This window comes from Microchirus variegatus (genome assembly GCF_963457635.1).
Source record: "Microchirus variegatus genome assembly, chromosome: 8".
NCBI classification, from domain to species: Eukaryota; Metazoa; Chordata; class Actinopteri; order Pleuronectiformes; family Soleidae; genus Microchirus; species Microchirus variegatus.
In genome coordinates this window covers 10,679,373-10,705,089 of record NC_139809.1, presented here as the reverse complement: position 1 = coordinate 10,705,089, position 25,717 = coordinate 10,679,373, and the positions used below count along the sequence as shown (strand labels likewise).

At 39.8% G+C, this 25,717-nt stretch overlaps 4 protein-coding genes across 5 annotated transcripts; 3 read left to right on the top strand and 1 right to left on the bottom strand.

Moving 5' to 3' along the window:
• Positions 1-3,371: 3,371 nt before the first annotated feature.
• On the top strand, positions 3,372-8,288 carry syt8 (synaptotagmin VIII; the record flags this gene model as incomplete). The annotated part of the gene is made up of 9 exons (XM_083893753.1): positions 3,372-3,438; positions 4,357-4,548; positions 4,804-4,976; positions 5,077-5,172; positions 5,339-5,506; positions 5,596-5,763; positions 6,922-7,039; positions 7,795-7,928; positions 8,052-8,288. 9 exons carry the CDS (start codon positions 3,372-3,374, stop codon positions 8,286-8,288), a joined length of 1,353 nt encoding a protein of 450 aa, XP_083749879.1.
• Positions 8,289-9,476: 1,188 nt separating this feature from the next.
• Positions 9,477-17,039, top strand: prmt7 (protein arginine methyltransferase 7; the record flags this gene model as incomplete). Its single annotated transcript, XM_083893153.1, has 17 exons — positions 9,477-9,571; positions 10,390-10,426; positions 10,748-10,897; positions 11,037-11,145; positions 11,243-11,355; positions 11,444-11,673; positions 12,391-12,571; positions 12,652-12,779; positions 12,865-12,994; positions 13,068-13,151; positions 13,249-13,296; positions 13,396-13,485; positions 14,762-14,923; positions 15,047-15,121; positions 15,206-15,366; positions 15,808-15,904; positions 16,331-17,039. The coding sequence occupies 17 exons, from the start codon at positions 9,477-9,479 to the stop codon at positions 16,508-16,510; spliced, it is 2,070 nt and encodes a 689-aa protein (XP_083749279.1). The 3' UTR covers positions 16,511-17,039.
• A 494-nt stretch (positions 17,040-17,533) lies between these two features.
• On the bottom strand, positions 17,534-19,951 carry ciapin1 (cytokine induced apoptosis inhibitor 1; the record flags this gene model as incomplete). The annotated part of the gene is made up of 8 exons (XM_083893166.1): positions 17,534-18,124; positions 18,261-18,342; positions 18,421-18,542; positions 18,775-18,851; positions 18,951-19,119; positions 19,271-19,350; positions 19,524-19,667; positions 19,795-19,951. 8 exons carry the CDS (start codon positions 19,949-19,951, stop codon positions 18,014-18,016), a joined length of 942 nt encoding a protein of 313 aa, XP_083749292.1. The 3' UTR covers positions 17,534-18,013.
• A 1,120-nt stretch (positions 19,952-21,071) lies between these two features.
• coq9 (coenzyme Q9 homolog) lies at positions 21,072-25,394 on the top strand. 2 transcript variants are annotated; one of them, XM_083893394.1, is made up of 9 exons: positions 21,072-21,213; positions 22,542-22,776; positions 22,884-23,019; positions 23,200-23,342; positions 23,463-23,547; positions 23,630-23,734; positions 24,254-24,409; positions 24,649-24,702; positions 25,063-25,394. In XM_083893394.1, exons 1-9 carry the CDS (start codon positions 21,156-21,158, stop codon positions 25,096-25,098), a joined length of 1,008 nt encoding a protein of 335 aa, XP_083749520.1. In that variant the 5' UTR covers positions 21,072-21,155; the 3' UTR covers positions 25,099-25,394. The 2 variants fall into 2 exon arrangements, with proteins under 2 accessions (XP_083749520.1, XP_083749519.1); XM_083893393.1 differs by having other exon boundaries at positions 23,630-23,836.
• Positions 25,395-25,717: the final 323 nt, after the last annotated feature.

Sequence of the window (25,717 nt, the reverse complement as noted above, 5' to 3'; positions counted from 1 at the left end):
CAAACAATTACAGGTGTAAAATAGTTTTACACAGACAAATTGCACAGTTAAGGTTGTTCTCCACGTGTTTTCTTTGCTGTGTTTGAGCTGCAGTTGTGTGTTTGTTGCACCTTAACAACCACTTTCACTCATCTGTGTGTTTTCTTTGCTCTTGTCTTATATGCTTTCATTATCTCAGGCCTCTGTTGTTTCTAATCGTCTTCCTCTCTAATATTCACCACTTTTTCTTGATCTCTTCTCCTTCCCTCATTTTAAGAAGAATGACAAACAGCGCTCTTCACTGTCAATACTGCATCACTCCCTCGTTCCCTTTTTCCTGTCTTCTGTGTTCTTCCTTTTCTTTTTCCTGTTTTGCTTCATTTCCATGATTCACGCCTTTGCCGTGGTCCTCTTTTTGTCTTATTTCTCTCTCTCCGTTCAACTTCACTGTCTTATCTTCTTTCTTTCCTTCTCCTTTCTCTCTTCTACATCAGTCTCTACCTGGTTATTCATACTTATATAAACTATAGTCAACAAACATGACAATATCATGATGTCCGCTTCTTCCAAAGCTTTTTTGTTTTGTTTTATTTTAGTGTTAGCCGTCTTTCATCATGGCAGCTCTCTGGATCCTTCAGTTCTGTGTAAACAGCTTGAGGCTCTTTGTGATCATTAGTTAACCAAACATGTTCTTCAGCCACACTTGTTGATTAATGAATTAACAAGAGACCTGTAGACGTTACATACCGGCAGCTGAACTTTCTACATTTTTATCCATTGGATCCATCTGTATAGTACTTTATCCTCTTATAACTATTGTCATCTCACATAAACGTGATAAAATTCATCCTGGTTGGTTAAAGGTGCATTATGTAATAAATCTAAAGCAACTGGCCATAAAATCCTCCTAATATGTCACAGAGACTCAGGAATAATGTTCATATAACAAACTGAACTCACCAACAACAACAGTACTGACAAAATATTTGCATTAAAAAAAATATTTTACAGACTGCAAATCATGTTTATGTTTTGAAATCATGTTTTGGCATGTGGCGCCACCTACAGCCGTCTACCAATCATTGCAGTCAGTAGAGTCTCAGCTGCCGAGCAACCACGGGTTGCCAGTTACGTCAGAAAACCAAACCTAAAAGACCTTGGTATTTTGAATGTGAATGTAGTAACCGTTTTTGGCCACATTCTTACATATGGCACCTTTAACATATGTATATCTGAACTTTAATTTAATAGGAGTTTCCATGTAAATATGGGAATCCCAACATATCCCAGTTCACCCTGCTTTAAATCAAGCAAGTTACAAGTCAAGTCGTATGAATATAGAAGATGACGATGATTAACCAGATATTCCACATTTAAATATGTGTAAAAAAAAAAAAAAAAAAAGTAATTTTGAACTGCTGCTTTTTATCAGTAACACAAACACTCATACAATGTAAGGACTGCTTCATAGTTCCATACAGAGGCGCAGCTTGTGAACAGGCAAGGCAGGCAACTGCTTGGGGCCCCGAGTCGATTCGAGGCCCCCGACACTCTGAGCCTGGGGGTTGTTTTTACTGAAATGTGCAGTGACCAGGCGCATTCCCATCCCCCTTAAAAAACAATGGGCGATTTGCAATGACATCTCAGTTGACATATAGTTTCTTAAAAGCTATTTACAGTATTTTATTGTTATTTACATTTATATTCTCACATACTATTTAATTACAAGGGTTTTCCATGTTATTTCATTCATTTAGAAAAAAAAAAAATTTGAACTCATACATTGTTTGTTGGTGTCAGATTATTTCTAACATAATGGTGATGAACACTGGTTGGAAGGGCCCCCTGGGAAATTTTGCTTTGGGCCCCTACAGACATTAGAATCACCTCTGGTTTCATACAACTGTAATGTAAAGAATACTGAACCAACTGACTTTTTTTGCGGGATTTGAAGTGTCGGAGTGGTATTTGGTGTCACTCGGTTGCCAGGTTTGCACGCAAGGCTGCAAAAGCAGACACACAATGTTTTTTACGTCTTTCAAAAACAAATTGTAACGTTAACCACTCGATATTTGAGAAAATGTAAATCGTCAAGTCGTTTCCAGTCATTTTACTCAAAGTCTAAGTCGTGTCTTTTACCAGCTTAAGTCAAACAAGTCTCAAGTCCTCAAATTTGTGATCTATAAGTCGGACTCGAGTCAAGTCACGTGACTGGAGTCTCTCACCTCTGCAGTTCACCACATGGATCAGTAAACACTCATGTGAGGTGGTAAACTTAGGCATAATGTTGTTTAAAATTGCATTTATATTATATTTTCTCAAGTCCGTTCCACTTTGAGCTCAAATTGCGCTGTATGTGGCCCCTGAACTAATATGAGTTTGACAGCCCCTGCTGTTGATGGAACTGTGTGAGAAACTGTAGTGTTAAGCATTTGAAGTGGTCATCAAGAGTAGAGAAGCACTTTATAAAAACAGAGAAGACAGATAGTCCACTTTCACTGCTGCTGGAGCAGATCTTTGGAAAGAGTCTGAAACCGTTTCCCCTGCTGATTGCAGTGAAAACAGCCTTGACATGGATGGAGAGAAGGAGGAGACATTTCCTCTGTGATCAAACCCTTTTTGTGTGTGTTATTTTGTTGGGAAAAGCCCGGTCTCTCCATTAGACGCCACTTCCTTCCTCTTCCTCTCCATTTTTTCCAGTCAGAAATGTTTCGTCTTTTCGGGGTTGATGCGAGCAGTGATTCCCACATTCCTGTAAAAGTCCTCATCTGTGAGTAAAATACTTCATTCACTGCATTGATCTGTGATATTTGGAGGGGAAAAAAACACCCCTGTTTAGTTCATGTTAGACAGTTTTAGCGAAAGATGTTCATTTGCTTTATGGAAAGAGAAAAGCTTCAGTTTCAGAGTAGAGGAACATCACGCGTCCTTGTTTTCTTCAGGTATTTAAAGTAATCTTCAGATATGACTCTGTAACAAAACCATCTGAACATTTTGAGCTTCTATTCAGTGACTGGCAATGAAAAGAAACCTTTGAATAGGAGTTCTGAGTTGTGAGGATGTTTCTGTTCCTTTTTCACCGTTATGAAGGTTTTTCATTGATCCAGCAACTTTCTAAAGGATTTTTACTGAACGTCATTTCTCTATGTGAACCCAAAGCCTCAGTTCAGTCAGCCAAAGTGTCATAGTAAAAAAATAAAAATAAAAATAAATAAATAAATAAAATCAATCTTCACAAGGTTTCCACAAAGTTCAGATATCAAATCAATAACTGTCCTTTGTTTGGGATGTTTCTGTAGCCAGTCAGGAGCAGAGTCAGTGTCAGGAGTCTTCACTTTAACGTGTTCGAGTGTCGTGTTATCAGACAGTGAATCAGAGTGTGGGTTGTTAATATGCTGCTGTTATTTGTCCATGGTGGAGGCCTCCAGAGTGGAATTCCTCTCACAAATGCCAGCAGCAGTGAGACAACTGTAATGTTTGTTTGACTGTACGGACACAGTTGTTGAGAAGCCTCAAAACTACCGTACAGTCAGTGGCTCTTCAGTGTCGTGGTTAGGTTCTTGTGGTAAAAGTGAACTTACCTTCTTCCTTAAGACATGACATTGAACAGCCCAGGGTTCGATGTCATTTAATTGCTGTCCATTGCGTTTTTTTAACATTCATACATGGCTAAAGTCATCAGCCTTCAGATGTTTGACGACCTGCCTTAGCCTCAGAGGTGAATTTCTCAATTTTACAGCTTTGTTTTGTTTTGTTTTGTTTTGTTTTGTTTATTTAGCTGCACCTGTATGCAGCTACGACAGGTAGCACCTTATTTAGCGGCGACTTTGGCTCGGTCAAAAGTGCTTTACAAATAAAGTTGGATTGGATTGGATTGATATTTGTGAGAAAATATTCATTTCTGGAAAGATTTAGAACTGCCATCTCAGTTCCTCAAATTAGCCTAAAATGGCTAAGCTACCCACAAACTTACTAATTTGTTCCTAGCGGCAGAAAATGGAAATTATTGTAGATTTTTGGGGGTGGAGTTGTATAAACATACTAGCCTTTAAAGGAATAAAATCTTGAAAATAGTATTAATATTTGATATTTATATTTCAGGCTGAGGTGGCTTTAAAAGATTGACTAATTTAAAGTGGAAAATAATATGAATATATAATGTTTTTACAGCAGTTTGGAAGGTGACATTTTCTGCCACAAGGAACAAATTCGTCATTTTTTTTTTAAAGGAGGGTTAAGCGGTTGTTTGAGATTTAGATGATAGAAAAAGGACCAATGTTTAGAAATACTGAACTTATACCTTAAGTGTTAATGTCCAGCGTTTGATCAGTCACATCTGACACTGATTGACACTTTTCTTCTCTTTTTTTCCTCTAGAACTCTTCCTCGTCTCCATCATGCCTGCCATCCATCAACCAATACGAAATCCCTCTCAACCCACTCCGTTGGTCACAGCTGACCCGACAGTAATATTTCAATTCACCACCACCTCCACCACCTCCACCAACACTAACACCACCATTCCAGCTGTTGCAGGTTTTTTACATGACCTGCTGGACAAGATTCCCTGTAAGTCACCAGTCTGAACACGCACTCCACTCACAACCAAAACACACCACGTCAAAAAGACGTCAAAGTAATATACTCTAATACAAGTGAGAGAATCAGAATATCAGAATCTCCACGATACGATACCATTTTTAGCAGACGTGTATGAACCTATTGTTTTAAATACTACGGCAGTGTTTTGTGTGCATGTCCACGCCTCACAGATAACAAACTTAACTTAGAGTGTGTACTTGTACTCTGTCTGTTGTCGGCCAGTGCCTCGATGGGCGATCTACATCATCATCGCGTGTGCCATTCTGCTGATCGTGATCTGTTGCCTGTGCATCTGCGCCAAATGCTGCTGTAAAAACAAGAAGAGGAGGCAGTCGAAGAAGAAGAATGAGAATATCAACCTCCCGGAGATGAACAAGAACACAACCACGGCTCTGGTGAGCTCATGTCGATCTGTCAGTCTGATAAACTGGTGATGATCGGGGTGTCAGAACGTGTAGCCAAACCCCCCCTGATGTGTTTTCTCTGCCCTGACAGGTGCAGCCGGATGTGGCAGATGTGGACTATGGCTCAACCAAACAGGAGAGAGGAAAGCTGCTCTACTCTCTGGAGTACAACGCCGCTCTGTCTGAGGTGATTCATTCATTTTAAAATGAAAAAGGAAATCCACATTGTGATGTGGCTTGAGAATAAACACCAACTTGGTGTCTTATAAGCACCGAAACGAACTGACACAATATGACATATGATATAAAGGGAGAAAAATCAGTGAGTTACTTAAGTTTTCTTCTCTTTTCAGCTCCAAGTCGGCATCAAAAAGGCCAGCAACCTGAAGGCCATGGACCTGGGTGGAAGCTCGGACCCGTACGTCAAAGTCTACATCTGTCCAGAGAAATCGAAAACCTGCGAGACCAAAGTGTTCAGAAACACACTGAACCCGGTCTTCAACGAGCAGTTCTCCTACAGCGTGAGAAATGGATTCGGTTCACGTATAGCCATCAAAATATCTTCGGTTGTTGTTGAAAACGTCCGATAAGCAGAGTGATCTTTTCCCAGATCTCCAAGTCCTCCCTCTTGAAGTCAACCGCGGTGCTGAAGGTGTTCGACTTCAACAGATTCGGCAAACACAACATCATCGGAGAGCTCAGGCTGCAGCTCAACAACGTCGACTGGAACCACGTCATGGAGGAGTGGCAGGACCTCGGCGAGCCCGCCAAGTTTGAGGTAAGACGCAGGGCTCTAATCTATACACTCTTAGAAATAAAAGTGCTAAGTAGAACCATATGAGGTTCTTCAGCTTGTCCTCATAGGAGAACTCTTTTTGGCTAAAAGGTTCCACCAAGAACGCTTTTAAAACACTTTATTCGGGAAAGGGGTTTTAAAGGGTTCTCTGGATCAAAATGGTTCTTACTGGAACCATTAGTGTTACCAAGAACCCTTGAAAAACCCATTCTTCGGGGAAAGGGTTTTTCAGAAACAAATGGTTCCAGGTAGAACCTCAGCCCTTGTAGAAGAACACTTTTTTCTAAGAGTCTACACAATGATGCTTTGAGCTTCACTTTATGTCAACATGTTAAAGGTCCAGTGTGTCACATTTAAGAGGCAGAATTAAATATACTGCCTATAAGTATGTTTGTATTCATGTTATTAATTTTTTTACTTGTACATTGCACCTTAGGGACTTGTCTTACACACCCAAACTAACTAGTCAGCATGCATTTAACATTTTAAAGTGGAAGCTGGCACAGCCTTTTAATTATTGCTATGAGAAGGTCACTGTAGTTTTTAGAAAGGGTGGAGAGAGTGAGTGAGTGAGTGAGAGAGTCCTCTGTTTGTTATACTCTGCAGTGTCACCATTACATGTCACTGAATATTAGCCCACAATACAGCCAACGTTATTATATCAATGTTAACAAATGCAGGTTTACGCATCATATTAACCCAATCCATATTAAACAAAATAACCCACTGCACCTTATGTACGTATTTCGTGGTTGTGTTACTGTATACATCTTTTTATATCTTAGGTTTTCTTTTCAATTCTAAAAATGCACCAAAACACCAAGTCAAACTGCTTGTATGTGTAAATCAATACAGATTCTTATTCTGATTCTTACTTAAAATAAATGACATGACTGTTCTTTGTTCCATGTGTTTATTCTTTATCATATTTTTTTGCGTATCAAAACAAACATTTTATTTTGAAATTACTTAAAATATCATAAAAAATGCTTTTACTTCTAAAATAGCGTGCTGTGTAACGTTACAGCATTTCAGAAGGTTTGCAGTGAAGCAGAACAGCAGAGAGTAATGAAAATACTCTTGCTTTCGATCTGTTCATGTCGTAATGTTTGTCTTGTCTGTGTGTCTGTGTGTCTGCAGGAGGAGGAGCTGGGGGAGATCTGCTTCTCCCTGCGCTACGTTCCCACTGTCGGCAAACTGACCGTGGTGATCCTGGAGGCCAAGAACCTCAAGAAGATGGACATCGGAGGATTATCAGGTCAGACTGAGACTGACTGTTTGTGTTATTACAAGTTATATCCCTGAGATCTTCTGAGGTGTTCATTTACAGTTACAAATATCAGTCATTTAAACTATGGATGTGAATGTATTAAGTTAGATTTTCTTCTTTTGCCTTACCTCTTTTACACATGTTTTAAGGGTGCATTATGTAATAAATCTAAAGCAACTGGCCTTATATATATATATCCTCCTAATATGTCACAGAGACTCTGGAATAATGTTCATATAACAAACTGAACTCACCAACAACAACAGCACAGACAAAATATTTTGCAGACTGCAAATCATGTTTATGTTATGAAATCATGTTGGCGCCACCTACCGCCGTCTACCAATCATTGCAGTCAGTAGAGTCTCAGCTGCCGAGCAACCACGGGTTGCCAGTTACGTCACAAAATGAAACCGATAAGACCTCGATATTTTGAATTAGAATGTAGTAACCGTTTTTGGCCACATTCTTACATATGGCACCTTTAAAGCTGCAGTCAGTGATGTCCTCTTTTGGCTAACTTCCTGTCCTGCAACTTTAATTATGCAAAAGAGTTTTTTTTAAACAGGTCAAAAACAAAAGTCTTTTAAAAAAATGGCAACAAATAGATTTCAATGGTTTTTTTTAATATTTTAATTGATTGACTTTTTGAGATTAGCACTTACACAATGAAATGTTATATGGGAACATAGTTTTGCTATGTTCAGTTCAGACAGTGGTTTTGCTTCACGTGTTGTTCGCAGATCCGTATGTGAAGGTGCAGCTGGCTCTGGACAAGAGGAAGTGGAAGAAAAGGAAGACGTCCATTAAAAAGAAGACATTGAACCCTTATTACAACGAATCCATCACCTTTGACGTGACATTTGATCAAATCCAGGTTAGTATCCTCTGACAAGAAACAAAGCATCATAGTGAAACAATACTTTCCTCCTTTCACCACTTCATGAACAAAACTAAAAGATCCATCCACTAAGTTGTGTTGTTATTGTGTCGTCCTCAGAGGGTGAACCTGGTCATCTCCGTGTGGGACCACGACGCCGTGTCGCGAAACGACGCCATGGGGAAGATCTTCCTGGGCTGTGATGCCACGGGGAACCAGTTGAGACACTGGGCCGACATGTTGTCCAACCCGCGGCGGCCGGTGGCTCAGTGGCACAGCTTGCTGACGGCCGAGCAGGTCAACTCCGCGCTGACCCTGAAAAAGAAGATCCCTCTTCGTGACAAACTGCCCATCTGATGGAAAAAGACACGTAGCATTGATTTCTACTCAGGAAAGACACTGACAAAGAGGGTGAAATATGAAATATATTTGAGATTATTTATTTAATCTAATTGACTACCCTGCATTGTAAATTAAAGATCAATTATATTTTACTATCAAATCATATAATATTTTTTTTTTTAACTTTAAAACACGAGCACTTTCCTTCTGTATGAAATGTATCTCTAATCTAGATTTTGCTTTAATTTGAAAATAAACGTCACAAAGTCTCGTGTGATCGCATTCACTGTTTGTGTCCAACTCTCAGAGGTTTGTGGAGGAATTATCAGGCACCAGAAACGCTTGAAATTCCCCAAAATTTCCCCAAGATGCAAAAATCAGTTAAGTAAAAGTCATCGGTCTCAAACGTTCAATTTTATGTGGCCCGTTAATTAAATGTGTTTTTGATATTTCATTAATTTACAGTTGTTGTTTTTTTTTTTTATTGTGAATCATAATGTTGTTGCGTATCAAAACAAACTTCTTTATTTTGAAATGACATAAAAAATCATGAAAAGTTGTTGTTGTGGTTGTTGAGATATCATGATGGAATATTGGGATATAGTTTTAAAATACTATCATCCACCCAGGCTGAACAGGTGTTTCCCCCACCCAGTTGGACTATTCTTCGCTTCAGCGCCCCCTACTGACCAGAATTTAAGCTCACGTGGACCCCAGGTCGTTTGACTGAGGCCCCTGCCTTAACTCATAATAATGAAAAGCCTTATCCAAAAATAATCTCAACATAATGACTTTTTTTAATATTAAGTCAGTATTTCAAAATTATTTTGAATGATTTATTTTGAATTTTGAATAAACAATTGTTTGTTGCTAATTATACATTACACATGTAGGAAGTTATAGAGTAAATTGCTAAACAGCAATAATAAATCATATTGCTAGATTGTGTTATATATATATATACCCTCCGCTACAGTAGGTGGCAGTAATGAACTATCCAACAGTTGGTTTCCCAAGTCCGACAAAATATACAAAGAAGAAGAAAAGCTGTGACGTACGGGGGGAAATGGCCGCCTCCATGGTGACAACGCTTCTTCAGTAATTCACTTACTTTTCAGGCTGAAACTGTATATTAACAGAAAAAAACAACAGGTTTTATTGAAGCGTAGAGCGTCGCGGAGTGTTACAACAGCCGCAGCACAGATGAAGACCTTCTGCGGAAGAGCCAACCCGACCACGGGAGCTTTAGACTGGGTGGAGGAGAGTGAGGAGTATGATTATCACCAGGAGATAGCGAGGTAACTATGACAATACGTTTTAACATGAAGATATTCACTAATGATTTCTGCAACGTCATTCTTACTAGTCAACACTACAGTTACAGATACGGTACCTGGAATTGTTTTAACTATTAAACTACTTTTGCCATTTATGTGTGTGGGGTTTAGCTAAACTTCATTATGACTAGTGATATTATCAACATTGTCCTTTTTAGACATCCTGTAGATAATTATGTCAATATCTAATTCCAGTTTCAGATGTTAATAACGTCATTATGACTATTCACAATTCAAACTCCAGATTTCTGCAACTTCACTCTGACTTTCTGAAACTTAATTCAAGATGTCTAAAAAGGACAATGTAGATAACTTCAATTGAGCATAATTCAAGATATCTTGAACTTGAATTATGTGCAGTAGATAACCTGAAACTGTAGTTAGAGATATCTACAATTCAGTTACAGATATCCAATTACTCTACTGAATTGTCAATATAATAAGAAACCCCATACACTTGAATGTCAAAAGTGACTAATAAGTGAATTACAGATATCTGTAACTGTAGTTTTGACTAGTAAGAATGATATTGGTAGTGAATGTCATCTACCGATTAAATATTAAAACCACTTCCCATAAATGTGGCAAAATAAAGTCAGATGTCTGTAACGGTAATTCCAGACAGTCACACTTGGTGATTAATTGTTAAAATGGCTTACCATAGGTAACTCTGAATCAGAGGAATCACACATGGCACTTTGTATGTATGTGTGTTTGTGTGTGTACAATAGCCATGAGACCGTTTTTTCTCAACACTCTCCTAATATTTTCTGTTTCAGGTCTTGCTACGCTGACATGCTGCATGATCATGACAGAGTAAGTGCTGAAGATCAACAGCATTACACTCTGTGTGTGTGTGTATACCTTTTTTTCTTAACTCTTTCAGGACCAGTAGACCTCATTGAGCCCAAAGCCTGATCCCAATGAGGCAGAACCTCAGTTCTTAGGCTCTTGTTCAAGTTAGGATTTAGATGTGAATTGTGTTTAGTTTAAAGTTAGGGTTAGACGATACCCGGTTATGTTTGGTTAGGCTGTCAAGATGAGGGGAAATCAAACCAGTATGACTGATGGAGAATGAACAAGCAGCCCACTATAGACTCTTCTGATAACTCTGTCAACGTCCTTGCTTCTTTTCAGAATGAGAAGTACTACCAGGGGATCCGTGCAGCTGTGGCCAGAGTCAAGGCTCGCGGTGAGAAGGTCATCATCCTGGACATCGGGACAGGGACAAGCCTACTGTCCATGATGGCCCTCACTGCTGGTGCTGACTTCTGCTATGCTGTGGAGGTACATTTTTCTGACTAAGTGTCATAACTGAAGTATAAGAATACCTGGCTGAAGGAGAGGGTTTTGAGGGTTTGTTTTCTATAATGGATAAAAAATTTAAAGCAGTTGGCTTTATTGTTCCTTTCACTACACTCTGCAGGTTTTTAAGCCCATGGCTGAAGCAGCTCAGTGCATCGCGGAGAAGAATGGCTTCTCTGACAGGATCAAGATTATCAACAAACACTCCACTGATGTCACTGTGGGGCCTGGTGAGATACACACACACACACATACAGCACATTAATATTTTCTCTAAGAGACCGTGGTCACAGAGTCTCATAAGATTTTATTTGTCATTAATTACAGATGGTGATATGCAAATGAAGGCCAATGTCCTGGTAACGGAGCTGTTTGATACAGAACTGATCGGGGAAGGCGCACTGCCCAGCTATGAACACGCTCATGAAAATCTGGTCCAGGTGTGTGTTTTTGCAGTTCCATTTCTCAGTGCTCTCATGAAGGCCAAGATGTGAAATTCACCCACACTGTGCTGCTAAACCTCTGCAGGAAGGCTGCGAGGCAGTTCCTCATCGGGCCACCGTTTACGCTCAGTTGGTGGAGTCGGAGCTACTGTGGAGCTGGGCTCAGCTGCAGCCGGTGGAGGTGGAAGACGTCCGCCTGGTCCCTCCACCTGCTGTTGGCCACTGTGCTGGAGCTCATTCAGTCTGTGACATCCAGCTGAGCCAGGTGCCACCCAGCAGCTTCACGCCGCTAGGTCCTCTGTGCACCATGTTCAGGTATAAAAGAGAGACATTCAGTTAGAGCTGCAACTAATGATAACGATTTTCCTAATCGATTAATTTGTCGATTATTTTCACGATTAATAGCTTGGTCCATAAAAAAATTGTCTTGTCCACAAACCAAAATTATTCAGTTTTTAATGATTTCTTTGTTATGTGGAGCAAAGAAACAAAGAAAATATTCACATTTAAGAAGCTAAAACAATCAGAAATCTTGTTTTAATCATGAAAAAAAGCTTCAAACGATTAATTGATTATCAAAATAGTTGACGATTAATTTTGATTAATAATCTATTAATTGTTTCAGCTCTACATTCAATTGATTAAAGATACTCACTAAATGTAAATAAATAAAATAGGAAATGGGTATATTATACCACACGATCGATTAGATGGATAATCTGAGCCTGGATGAGGCTTCGAACTCATCTAAGTGACACAAAATTGCACATCAGATTTTGTAGACATGCCTCAGTGAATGGACGCCAGTGCACACGAAAAGCTGACTGACACTTTATACCGCTTTCATTATTTTTTAATTTATTATAATTGCACCAAAGGAAAATTAAAAATGAACACCATATTAGCTTGCAACATTGACAATAAATATGACATCGTTCATCTCATCACAGGAAAAGTGGTCACTGTATTTTATTTAATCTCTACCGTCTACTGTGTTTCCCACATCTCTCGTCACCTTCTTTCCCCCCTCAGTGTTGACTTCAGTAAACCGGTGAGCAGTGCCTTCCACTCTTACTGTTCCCAGTTTGTTGCTCAGTCCAGCGGTCGAGCCCAGGTTATCCTGTCCTGGTGGGACCTTGACATGGATCCCAGTGGAAGCATCGTGTGCACCATGGCTCCTAGCTGGACGTATTCACAGCCAAAGACGGCTCCGGTGAGTTAGAGGACATCATTTGTGAGCCTGTGTCTTGATTCAGGCTCCCCATCACTCACTCCTTTGTTCTTGTGTGTTAGTGGCGGGACCACTGGATGCAGAGTGTGTACTTCCTGCCTGTGGAGAAGGTGGTGAAGGAAGGAGAGGAGCTGAGCCTGACTGTTTGCCATGATGACTACAGTCTGTGGTACAGCCTGCAGTCTCCCAGGTAAAAGCAGCTCAGAGACAAAGCTTAAATTAGAATTCTGGTATTTTTAGCCAAAAAACTTGGCTGTTATTGTTATTGTCCTCAGCCGACAGACTGAAGCGGTTCCATCTCGACCGTGTTGCACCTGCCAGGCTCACCTGCTGTGGACTCGACCTCGTTTCGGAGAACTCAACGACAGACGGAGAACAGAGAGCTTCATCCGCGCGCTACGCAGCGTAAGTCACACAGTGAATCCAGACGGGTTATTCATGTGAACTTTACTTACATCACTCGCTGTGTTATCTGCAGGTTCTGAGAGAAGACAGCACATGCCTTAGCATCAGTGATGGAAGTCTGCTTCCTGTGTTTGCTCACTTGCTAGGAGCCAAGAAGGTATTGATGCAGCACTGACCTCGTTAATATACACTTAACCTTTTCAAACTCTTACTTTCTTGGTGACTTGCCTGTTTTTACTCCCGTCTCCCCTTAGGTCTTCAGTTTGGAAAACTCTAGAATGTCCAAACAGGTTATTGAGCAGGTATATTACATTATTAAAATTGTGCCTCAGAGCATAAAAACACAAAACCTCCTACCTTCCTTTTAGGAAGTGCTTAATACTACAGATGTTTCTCCGCAGGTGTTGGAGGCCAACATGGTTAAAGGGGCTGTTGAGCTGCTGGAGATGAAGCCTGATCAGCTGACCAGTAGTGACTTGAAAGGAGAACAGGTATTTCTGGGAACAAGCTTTTAGTTTAGCTGTGTTTTGTGCTGATGTGGCTTTGTTGATATTTAAATAATTTACTATGCATTTAATAAAACTACAGGTTGTAAACAGTCAATCAACCTGGAGTCAGACTTCACCGTAGAAGACAAAACTGTACATGATCAAATCTGTAAAAGCATGAAAACTCCCTTGAGAAAAACAGCATTTTTAGTTCACAGGAGGAGTCGCAGATCTATTTGTGTCACGTAGGTAAATTCAAATGAAGAAAGATAACATAGACTTAAGCAGGTATAGATTGTGCATGAGATCATTTTAATTAAGTAGCTAAAATCAGCTTTTCCTTGTGTCCCAGCTGACTGCCATGTTTTCATTGAGATTGAGCATCCCTGTCTTATGCTACACAAAAGCGTAGGGTTCCTACGCAGCAGTACACCCCAGACAGGTCGCCAGTGAATCCCTAAATGAATTTAGTAACTGATTAATCAAGTAATTAATCATTAGTATTAATGGTTATTTGTCTATGTGCCTTCTGGGTGTACTTTACCTTTCACCTGAGGTGAAGATGAATAATATTTAAATGTTGTCATTTCTGTCCCTAAACCTGGCTAGCATTTAGTCTTCTTAGACTTTGGATAATAAAAGCTGTCGTTATGGAAAAGTATGTAAAAGTATGGAATTTAATTAGAGTAATTTCCAGGTCTGGATGAGTATGGAAAAAGGGAAAAAAGTATGCAAAAATGTTTGTGTTTCCACACCATTATCTCACATTCTAAAATTAAATATATTAATATACAAATCAAAACAAGTTACTGATGCAACATAGCCTACCTGTAAATGATATGAGACTTCATTTACAGCTGGCTTTAGAATGATTATTGAATAAGTAGTACCATGGTTACTGTTACTGACTCTAATTCTCATTTATTTATTATTTTCCATACGTGTCGTAATAAAAACCATTTATTTACACAATAAGCATCTAACAGTTGGTACTCAGATGTTTAATATTGACTGAAAAATCCTCAGAGAAGTCTGGACATTTGAGTCTGAAAAGTATGGAATTTTGAAATGGAAAATGTGTAGGAACTCTGATGCTAGTTCTGTGCACAGAGGGCCAGCAGGGGGCGTGCACAGCTGTGACAATGTTTATGTGACATTTGTTGACAGTAATTGTACTGGCTCATTTGTAATGTATTGGAATTCAATCTATTTCATGCATAACGTTCTATGTTACAAATATTCCAACCACATATACAGTATATTGTTTAATTTTGCACAGATCTCAGTCCTGATGGGTGAACCGCACTTCTGCACCAGCCTCTTACCGTGGCACTCCCTGTTCTTCTGGTACTGCCGGACTGCGCTGGCAGGTTTTCTGCAGCCCAACGCCACCATCCTGCCCTGCTCTGCCACACTTCACATGGTGGCTGTGGAGTTCCAGGTGGGACAAATGAGAATGTTTTCATACGTACACATTTTATATTTACCTCCATTACAGAAAGTCGATCATATAATTGTTAAAGGTAAGTGACTTCTGTTGTCCCCTGTTTTTTGTGCCTGTTAGGATCTGTGGAGGATAAGAGCGCCATGTGGAACATGTGAGGGCTTTGACGTCACACCCATGGATAAAATGGTCCAGGTAACATTTTTAACATTTTCTTTTTATTTCACTTAACGTTTTTTCAAAGACTACAGTGTAAAAAGTAGCATTTGATTATTTCAGCAATCTTTGGATTTCCGCGAGTCCCGCGAAGCAGAGCCCCACCCTCTGTGGGAGTACCCGTGCCGTGCTTTGACGCAGTCTGCAACCGTCATGACCTTTGACTTCACGCAGTGTGTCCCTCAGCAGCCGATCTGCAGTGAAGGCTCACTGCCTTTCATAAGGTACAGATTCACAGTGTGATCTCAACAGGCATCAACACAAATCAATACATATTGTTAGTTGCCAACCAGTTTTCTTAAACAGGTAAGACATTTTTTTTTACAAAGAAAAGTTAAAATGATTATGTTTAGTGCAACATTTAGTTAATAATTGTAAAAAATGCGTTCCTCACTTTAATGTTCATGAAAAATGGATATTGTATCTGTGATGAAAAAACCATTTGTCCGTCTCCAAAAGGATAAGGTACAGCGATTTCAGTTTGTTTTACCACCAGTTTAAGGATATTTGCTGTAATAAAAAAGTACATTATGAATCACAGAACAACTAAACCTTCACTTCAGGTTAGCTGAGCTCGTCACCTTGTCCAGTCATCAACAGATGGAGCTTTTTCTCCACACATCACCAGTGGTCAGCTGTTTACAGTGTTCAAACGTCTGTTTCAGAGAGGGTCGTTGTCATGGGGTTGCGCTGTGGATGGAATATCAACTAACCAGTGAAATCACCGTCAGTGCAGGTCTGACTGGACCGATCAATGATCAGGTATCTGTCTTTATATATACTCTTTCTCCTGCGGCTTCTGTTCCTCTCTCATGTCACGTCCCACAATTTGAAAATGGGCATAAAAACAGCTTTATTTTAAGATATTACCCATTTTTTATTCTGTATCTCAGCTTTTTAGATGAGCATTGAACCTGCTGTCATGACTCAGTACATTTACTTCAGATGACAGAGCTGCTTTATTATGTTGAAAGGGCAGAGTCTTTGATTGTTAAAAGTCTTACTTTCGCTGCTGCTAGAAATTCAGTTCAAAATGTGTGTTATTTATAAAGCTCGGAGGATCGAGATCTGTAGCTGCTGCTCATGTTCAGCGGCTCTGTAGTTTTCTGCAAAAGTAAAAGGTGACTGTGAGGGGTTGGGGTTTGGTGACAAAGATCTGATGAAGCCTTGTCCTGCCTTCTCCTGCAGGGCGACTGTGAGTGGGTTCGACACAGGAAACAGGGAGTGTACTTCTTCAGGTCACCGTGGGAGAGCTCAGGTGACGGCAGAACTGCAGTGTCGTACAGCTTCACCTTTGAACCTAGTTCAGGAGATATTAAGATGGATTTCAGCACCGGGTCTCAGCGATGTGAAACAATCACTGAATGAAGAACTAACTCTTTTAACACTGCGCTTTTTTTTACCTCATGTTTTTTTTTTTGAGTGCATATTTAATGAGGCTCAGCATTGTGTGCCTTAGATAGATATCAGATTAATCGAGGAATTGATTGGTCCATAAAATGTCAGCAAATGTTAACAGCATGTCTCAAACCTGGAAATGATAATGTTCTCAAAGGTCTTGTGTTGTCCACAAACCAAAAGTCAGTCTAATATGGAGCAAAACCCGAAGATGGCTGAGAAATTAGAAAAAACTTTTTTAATTCTTTAACAAACACTTAAACTGATAAATTCATCCGTCTTCTACGGCTTTATCCTCCACACGAGGGTCATGGATGGGGGCACTGGTGCCAGTCCCAGCTGACATAGGGCGAAAGTCGGGTACACCCCGGACAGGTCGCCAGATAATCACTAAATGAATTTAGTAACTGATTAATCAAGTAATTAATCATTAGTATTAATGGTTATTTGTCTGTGTGCCTTCTGGATGCACTTTACCTTTCACCTGAGGTCAATGAATGAATATTTAAATGTTGTCATTTCTTACCCTAAACCTGGCTAGCATTTAGTCTTCTTAGACTGTGGATGATAAAAGCTGTCGTTATTTATGATCATGACTACAAATATACATTTACATATGTTAAGGATTCAGATGAAGGATATGTGCTATGTAGTACAAAAATAACCAGGAAGAACATGTCCCAGACACGACTGGCAGATCATTTTCATTTCTAGGTCACTGGTCTAGCAAAACCAAATGTATTGTTACAGAAATTCTGAATAAAACAAATTTCATGTCGGTTGTCTAAAGCTGATCAGGCTCCTCAGATCAAATATTCCATTCTTAATATTAGATTCTGTTCATGTTGTGTTATTTGAGGCAACGTGATGGACCAGCATGCTGAGATAAACTTACTAAACTTACTGAAACAGTTTCCTGGAACAAACACAGTATAAACATGTCCATCTTTTGTTTATTGTATTAAGATTGAAACATAAAAAGGGATCAGCATCTCTTATTGCCAACATGTTGGCTTTTATATACATTAAGCCTGAACTACATCAGTTTGTATTCTTGTAAATGCGTAAATTATACTGCTAAACAATATGAAGGAAAATTAACAAAACAAATCATACTCGATGTTTTTAGATACTTCATAGAAACCCGTCCATGTGAATTTCACAGATCCACATCAGCGGGAGTACCAGTCTTTTAAATTCAAATCCCACCACCACCACTGTTAAAAGACTGAATGTCAAATTCTTGAAGGTGACATGCAAGTGCAATTGTGTTAAGCATGTAAATCAAAGCTGGACAGACATGGAGGACACACTGTGTTGTAATTTCAATCGAACTGAAGCAATCCCACTGAGATCGACTAAGGCAGATCAACCACACTATACATCGGTCACTGATTCATAGGCAGTTTTTTTCTCTGGGGCATCTCAGGATGAGTGGGAAAAGGAGGAATGTAAGGCTTTGAAGTGTGAGGTCTAAGAGTCCGTCAGTGTGTTGTTGTCCAGTACAATCTTCTCTCCTGGTTTAAACGCTGGCATCCCCAAATATGGACAGCTGGCACATCGGAATGCATCGCCAAGGTAACACTGCCAAAAACGATCAAATGAATGACATAATTAAAAACAAGTTATTGTGACTGATTGATGAGAAATCATTGTCTGTCAAACCCCCCAAAAAAACAAATTACCATGTGTTCACAAGAAAAGGCCAAAATGTACTCACACTTCCACATGCAGATTTAGGTAGATCTGTCTTCTGTTGTCCTTTACTCTCCTGCTCCAACTCATCAGCAAGACCACATGTGCTACAAAAAAACAACACAACGCATCATTCACTGCTCCAACACTGATTGAAGCTATTACAATCATGACAACATCCTCACCAGTTCTTGCAGGCTTTCTTCTTCTTTTCAGCTCCCTCTCCACAGCTGGGGGCTCGAAGAGAAGATGGGTCCGGCTTCTTTATGTCCTCTTCATCCAGCAGAGCATCAGAGTCTAACAGATCCTACGCAAAGAAAAGACAAACTTCAGTCACAGGAAGTAGGTGAGGTATTAAAAGTCTATATCAATATACTTCAATCACATAACTAGCTGAGGTGAAAATTATTTTTATTTTCTCCCCATTTTTCTCTGAGGGTTTGAGGGGTGACTGAGGTTCAGTCTTTATCCGTGAAACATGTCCGAGTATAACAGGGCTACCACACGAGGTAGTGCCAAGGGATACAGTAATATCTCACCACGTCATCATCATCCATGTCATTGGCTGAGAGTGTCCACATTTTGACAGTGTTGGGATCCAGAGCAGGTTTCTCTGCTGTAACCATAGAAATATATATATATTTGAAATATTTTATTCAGATTTATTCAAGTGAACGCTTTTGCTTAAAAACAAAAAACCTGAGAATTAACCCACCAGGTTTCGCTGTCTTCTTCCCAAAGGACAGTTTAATCTGACTGGATGATCCCATCTCATAGTTGGGTTTGGAGGCTGACATGCGAACTCGAGACAGGGTGTTTCCTTGGTAACCAGTGGCTGTCCTCAACGAGCTCAATGCTGCTGGACTCAGTTCTGCTCTTGTGACCTGCATAAAAAGAAGTCGAGAGAGTTGACACACAAGACATTTGTTTATTTTGTGTGGTCAAACCAGAGGATTAAAAAAACCCCAACTCATTTTGAAGTTAAGTTAAGCATATTTTATCTTGCAGTTCTGTGCTGGATCCTCTCAAACTCACCTCAGTCACCGACATGAAGCCGGACATCTTTAGAGCTGATATCAGTTTATCAGCAGTCCTCACAGGCAGCATCTCAGCTTCTGGAGAAGAGAAAGAAAACACAACAGAAGGCAATTAGGACAAGAAAAACCTATGTAGAACGTTTAATTAACTTTGCCTGACTTTGAATTCAAGTAAAATAACACGCAATATTTGTATTAATTGCTGCCTAAAAATTCAGCATTTTTACTTTTGAACATCTTTCATATCTCACCAGTAACTGCTTCTTCTAGAACAAGCTTCCCACCAGGTTTGAGCACTCGGGCCAACTCTGCTAGAGTTTCTAAACTGTGGATGGAGGAGCTGTCGGCCAGAGGGCACGACAACACACAGTCAAAGGTAGATGCTGGATGAGAGGCTGAGGGGAAGAAAGACACTTTTACTCCTCACATTAGAGTAATAATAAAGGTTCATACGTCAAAACTGTATTTGTAACACGGGGATGAGTCAAAGCATCAATTTTGTGGTGAAGCAGGGTCACTCACACATCAACAGTCTCTCCATATTTTCCACTGACACTTTTCCATCTGCACCGATGGTGGCTCCCAGTTCCTCTGCATACTGTTTCAGGTCAGCTGGTGTCGAGGGCTGAGCCCAAACAATCAGCACTTGGTCTCCTGATTTGATGCCAAGATCTGCCATGATCTCCTGAAAGAAAGTTAAGAGTCTCTGAAGTCACTGCAGTGTAGGACCGGACGATCTCATTGCGATTATTTTGACAGGTATTGACAGGAGGGGATGGTAATTGGTGGTAATGTCTCCACCACGACGTTCTAACAATGTTAAATGAAGATGAAGCCAGACACTGTTTATATAATTACAGTGTTAAAAACTGTGGTGGGAAAAGTAAATAAAGGGCTTCAAAGACTGAAAGAGACCATTTAATTATTGTCTTTTCTCACTTGCTTTGTTTGCTGATTTTGCTTCTCTATGATTCTCTGCGGTTTGATTTGAAGAACTTTAATGTCACAGGATGTGCTTTGGTTCCTGGTTCTCCCCCTTAAATAACGGTACTCGTCTTACAAATTCAGCAAGAAATGAAGACAGCAGAACAGTCAGTCCAGTGAAAAAACATGACTTTTATCTATTTACGGAACCCAACCTGGCCCCACTGTAGCAGCTAGCCTGACAACACATACGATTAGTGCGTAGTTCACGCAGTTCCTGCTGACTGTCACCAAATATCACTATTTAAGGAGTTAAACTAACTGATATTTAGCGGACCCGCTCACTCTTGACTCTGGTGAAAAGCGAAGGTTAGTAGTGACTTCTTTCTGATTCAAACAACACAGGAGACACCGGTGCTTATCAGGCGCACGCGTCCGTTGTTAACACTGCGAAATGCCGCCCGACACAGTCCACGACTGCCCGCTAAAATATACTAACATTAGTTCTTCAATAATTTGGATAGATTCATTTTCAAACAGAAATTCAACTGCGTGTATGAAATTCGGTGACCTACCTGCTCGACTGTAGTTGAACTATGGCTGTAAAATGTGCCGAGTTTAGTAATTGTGAAAGTTACTTCCGGTTCATACTTTCAAAGTACTTTTTATTTACGTGTTGAAACGTTCTTTGTTTTGCACGCATCTGTTAAGCACGTCGCGTGTCAATAATACAAAAACCAACACGTGACACAAAATCATCTCGCGCCATGTTAGAATAGTTATTTGATTTGTAACTTCGGCCATAAATATTTTAAGCGTTTTATGTTGAAGGTGATATCCTTGGGATCTCGACCTTATTTTAGCGAGCTTGATTAGCTTGCGTGTGTCAACTGAGTCGCGCTGGAGTGACGCAGCTGTTTTGTTAATAAAAAAAAAAAAGCCTCTCAGTGCAGCGGGACATGGCGGCGCTGCTGAGAGGTCTGCGGGCTGGAAGGGCACTCCGGGGGATAGGAGGCGGTAAGACAGCCCCGTCGTGTCTCTTGTAGCCTCTCGCTTAACATTAAAGACCAGCGAAATTGTTCCTAAACTGTCGCGTCTTTAGCTTTCTGGCCGCGAGAATTTAGCATGACCAATGCTAACGCTAGCTCTCCATGCCAATGTCACTTGCCATAGAAGGTGATAGTGAAGGGCAGAATTGGGCAACATTATGACGATTGTAGCTTCCAAAATAAAGTGTGAGGCAGTTAATTGTGCTGCTATATGTTTGTTGACATGGACACTTTTTTAGACATGCTTTGCATGGTAAACATGGTCCTGCAGTTGGGGGCGTTTTCTCTCTGCCTATGTAAGCTGTCAACTGTGTGCTTATCTAAATGTTTACAAGAAACCCCTGTGATAAATCCTCCTCCATGAGGTTAACACAATGTTCCGTAGGAAATGCACTTTGTGCACATCAATACAGTATTCACCAAAGAGTGTCAACGTCACATTTTCAGTTTCTCCCTTTTAACAGTTGACAGAAACAAATCTGATCCCATACATTTCTACACATTTAGTTTAAAAGTTTAAAATATACAGGATATCACTCATACCTTTACGCAGTGAATTAATTTATCTATTTCCTGTAGTTTGTGCTGAACTGGTTTTGTGTGCAGTCTGTGTTAAAAAATCAACAACTTATTATTACATTCCAAATGTTTCAAATGGTTTTGTTATGTTTCATTCATTTATTTATTTAACAGAGACTTTTTGAACCAGAATTTGGTGTTCCATATCTGCAATATAATAGTTATTGTTGACTTTTTTGTTAAACTATCAGTGGATCAGTCTTTCTTGTTAAAATATGTTGCATAAAAAAGTAGTTCATTCTTTACATGTGGTGGCTAAATTAACTTACTCTTCTGATTTATTTTGTCACTGACGATGACTATTCAAAAAACATTGTTGTCAAGAAACAGCCCAAAGATCTTTAGATAATATAACAGTACATTAGATAATGTTAAAAATAATCATGAACACACACAATTACTCACACATACAATAATCTTTGCATGTGTGAGCAAATATTATGAGTGTATGTTGCACCATTCATAACATTGTACATATGTATATAATGTTTGGTGTGTGTGAGATGTGCAGGTTTACTTGTAAAATATTGTAGTATGTATGTATTTATCTGTGCCATTCCATGTTTGTGCATATTATCAGTACACCTGTGTAGATCTATATATTTGTTGTTTATTGAAAAGTACTGCAAAAGTAAAGAGGTATTTGTGGGTAACTAGAAAAAGTCTCACAAAGAAGTTTGGTTGTCTTTGAGAAGCTTAAAAAAATGCCCTTTCCAGCTTTGGTGGCACCAACAGCAACAAGTCCTAGGTGCAGCAGCCTGAGAAGAGGATTCCACTGTGCAGCGCTGAGGCTTCAGGACGAATCCAAATCTGACAAACCCCCATCCTCCTCATCCACAAACTATCATGAACACTACCAGGCTCACCCCACTGACCAGGACACAACAGCAGCTTCACAGGGAGAATCTGCAGATGACCTCGCAGCAGATGAGGCTTTCAAGACAAACACTAGGTCAGCTGAGACACATTTCCTCAGTTTTATCCTCAGCTCCAGTACTCTTCTCTCCCCCTGTGTAGTGTTTGTGCTAAACCATCACTTTTTTGTGTGTCTCTGTAAAGTTACCAGGATCAGAGCGGAGAGCAGGGTGAAGAATACGAAACGGAAGAACAGCTTCAAGCTCGAATCCTAAGCGCCTCTCTGGAGTTTGTCCAGGAGCACGGCTGGTCGATGGAAGCCATTGCAGCTGGTGCTGAGGTGAGCTCATTGTTAAAATCACTGTACACTCATGTCCCGTCAGCTCTCTTAAAATACTCCTAGTGGTAAATAAATGAATAAAATAAACAAAGAAACAAGAATGAAACTAAATTATAGGCACAACTGTCAGTGAGGATTTCAAATTGTGTGTGTGTGTTTGTGTATGTGTATGTGCGCCAGACACTGGGTCTGTCTTCTGCTTCCACTGGTATGTTCAACAATGGAGCTGGAGACTTGGTCCTACATTTCATTGCACAGTGCAACCTAGAGCTGACAGAGATCCTGGCTGAACAACACAAGCAGATCCAGCTGGGACAGGCTGAGTACGTATGCCCACTATCAGTCCACTATATAGGTCAGAATTGGCATAAAGTAAAAGCGTCTAAAAGCTCCAAGTATAAAACTTCAGGTTTTATCTTTCATCTCCTCCGCATGTGTTTCAGACCAAAGAAAACTTCTGACCTTCTAAGAGATGCTGTAGAGACCAGACTGAGGATGTACATCCCCTACATTCAGACGTGGCCACAGGTACAGTGTGCATTTTGACCAGTCACTCCACACATGAAGCAGAAACTACATGTGATCCTCCTCCTTGTGTCCATGTCTTCAGGCGATGAGCATCCTGCTCCTCCCTCACAACATCCCAGACAGCCTGAAGCACCTGTCTAACATGGTGGACGACATGTGGTATTACGCTGGAGACCGATCCACAGACGTGAGTGGATACCATCACCCTCGATCCCCTCCTTCTTCTGCTCACACTTTCCTCTCCCCCTTTCATCACCATCCTCAAAATATCCGGCCTGCCTCCGTTCAGGTTACTTCCCCTCCCTTTTTCAAAGCCCTTATTTGCGGCACCATCCATGCTGATTCACCTGTGCTGCTTGAGTTTTCCAGCCCTTGAAATTGAGACATTTGTAAATGATGACATGAGCTTGGTTTCCATTACACTGAATCATACATTTTAGCTGCATTTTCAAAAGTTTTATAACTGTTGTAAATTGAATATTAGGAGTTAGTTTACCAAGATAAGTAGTTGGTGATGCAAACATTCCAATCACAATAGAAAAACAGAATGAAAAATAACAGAGGCCAGTAAGCTGATATATGATCATGTTTCATTGCTGCTTTAATTCATTATTGTCGTAATATCTGCTTCTTGCAATGTCCTAGTGAAAGTCATTTTCTGATGTGAGCTTTCGTACCAACTCCAACCAACTACTTTCTCATGTAGATGAACTGGTACACCAAGCGGGCAGTGCTGACCGGCATCTTCAACACGACAGAACTGGTGATGGTTCAGGATTCCTCTGAAGACTTCCAGGACACATGGAACTTCCTCAACAACCGTATTCAGGATGTAGTCAACATGGCATCCACTGCCAAACAGGTAAAATGCACTTTCTAATATAGTTTAAGTTAAAGTCTGATACTTGGAAACACGATCTTCTCTTTTCTTACTTTAGTGGAATAAATACAAACCTTCTCCTGCTGAATAAACCTGCTTTGATAAATACAACACAAGGAGTTGACTATTAAAGGAGTGAAAACAATGTGCTGTTAAACTGTCTTTGGATTACCTTTAACCTGGTTGTTCTTTAGGCGCTAAAGTGTGTTTCACTTCTGTAGGTGCAGTCGACTGGTGAAGCAGTTGTGCAGGGGCTGGTGGGAGCTGCTGTAACCGTGAGTGATCATATCATTGATCTTCCTTAAAATTTCTATTAGAGCTGCAAATAACATAATCAACAACTCTGTTTGGCCCATAAAATGTTGAAAAATCTTGATTGGTGTTTATTAAACCTTGAAATGATGATGTTCTCAAATGTGTTGTTTAGTCCACAAACCAGATTTTTTTTTTAGTTTTAATGATTTCTTTGTCAAATGGAGCAAAGAAAAAAGAACAAAAAAACTTGTTTTGATTATTTAAAAATTATTTTCCAATTTCTTTGTGTACTTTAACAATCATACACATAATGTTTGAATCTATTTATTCAGTCCATTATTTGTGCTCTGTGATCTAATGCATGTCTTGTGTTTTTACAGCTGAAAAATCTGACAGGATTGAACCAGAGGCGATGATTAGTCGTGCTGATCTCGACGGAACATCTAATTTGTGTCTTTACCTTTTAGATCAGTTGCTTTTTGCTTTTTGTTTGATCACCAGTATAAATTGACTCTGTACGTTTTAAGTTCTGAAACTTGCTCTGCAAGAGAGAGAGAGAGCCATAATTTGACACAGTGCTTTTTCTGTTCACCTGCAGATCACTAGCTTTGTCAAGTTTTTTAGACCCTCCCCCCCATCTTTGTATAAAGGTCACACAGATCTGTTATTTTGCTGTTGAATCAAATGAGACGTCAATAAAATAAATACTATATTGTATATTTGACATTTGCAATTAGTCATTATTATGTTTTATGTAATGTGCAATATATTTATAATACTTTTACATTTTTAATTTACTGGTGCACTAAGTTGTTTTTTAAGGAGCGCAATATTTGGTACATGTTTGAATTAATCTGAGCACTGATATGTGTTTTTAAGGTGTATGTAATAACATGCTGTAACTACGGAAGAGGATTAGAGCCATATATTAATGTTTTTTTTAAAAGAGATCAAAGTCGAAAGAGGAAAACTCAGACTTTAATCTCAGAATTCAGTCTTATTTGAGGTACTTTTTCCATTTACTTTGTCATTATC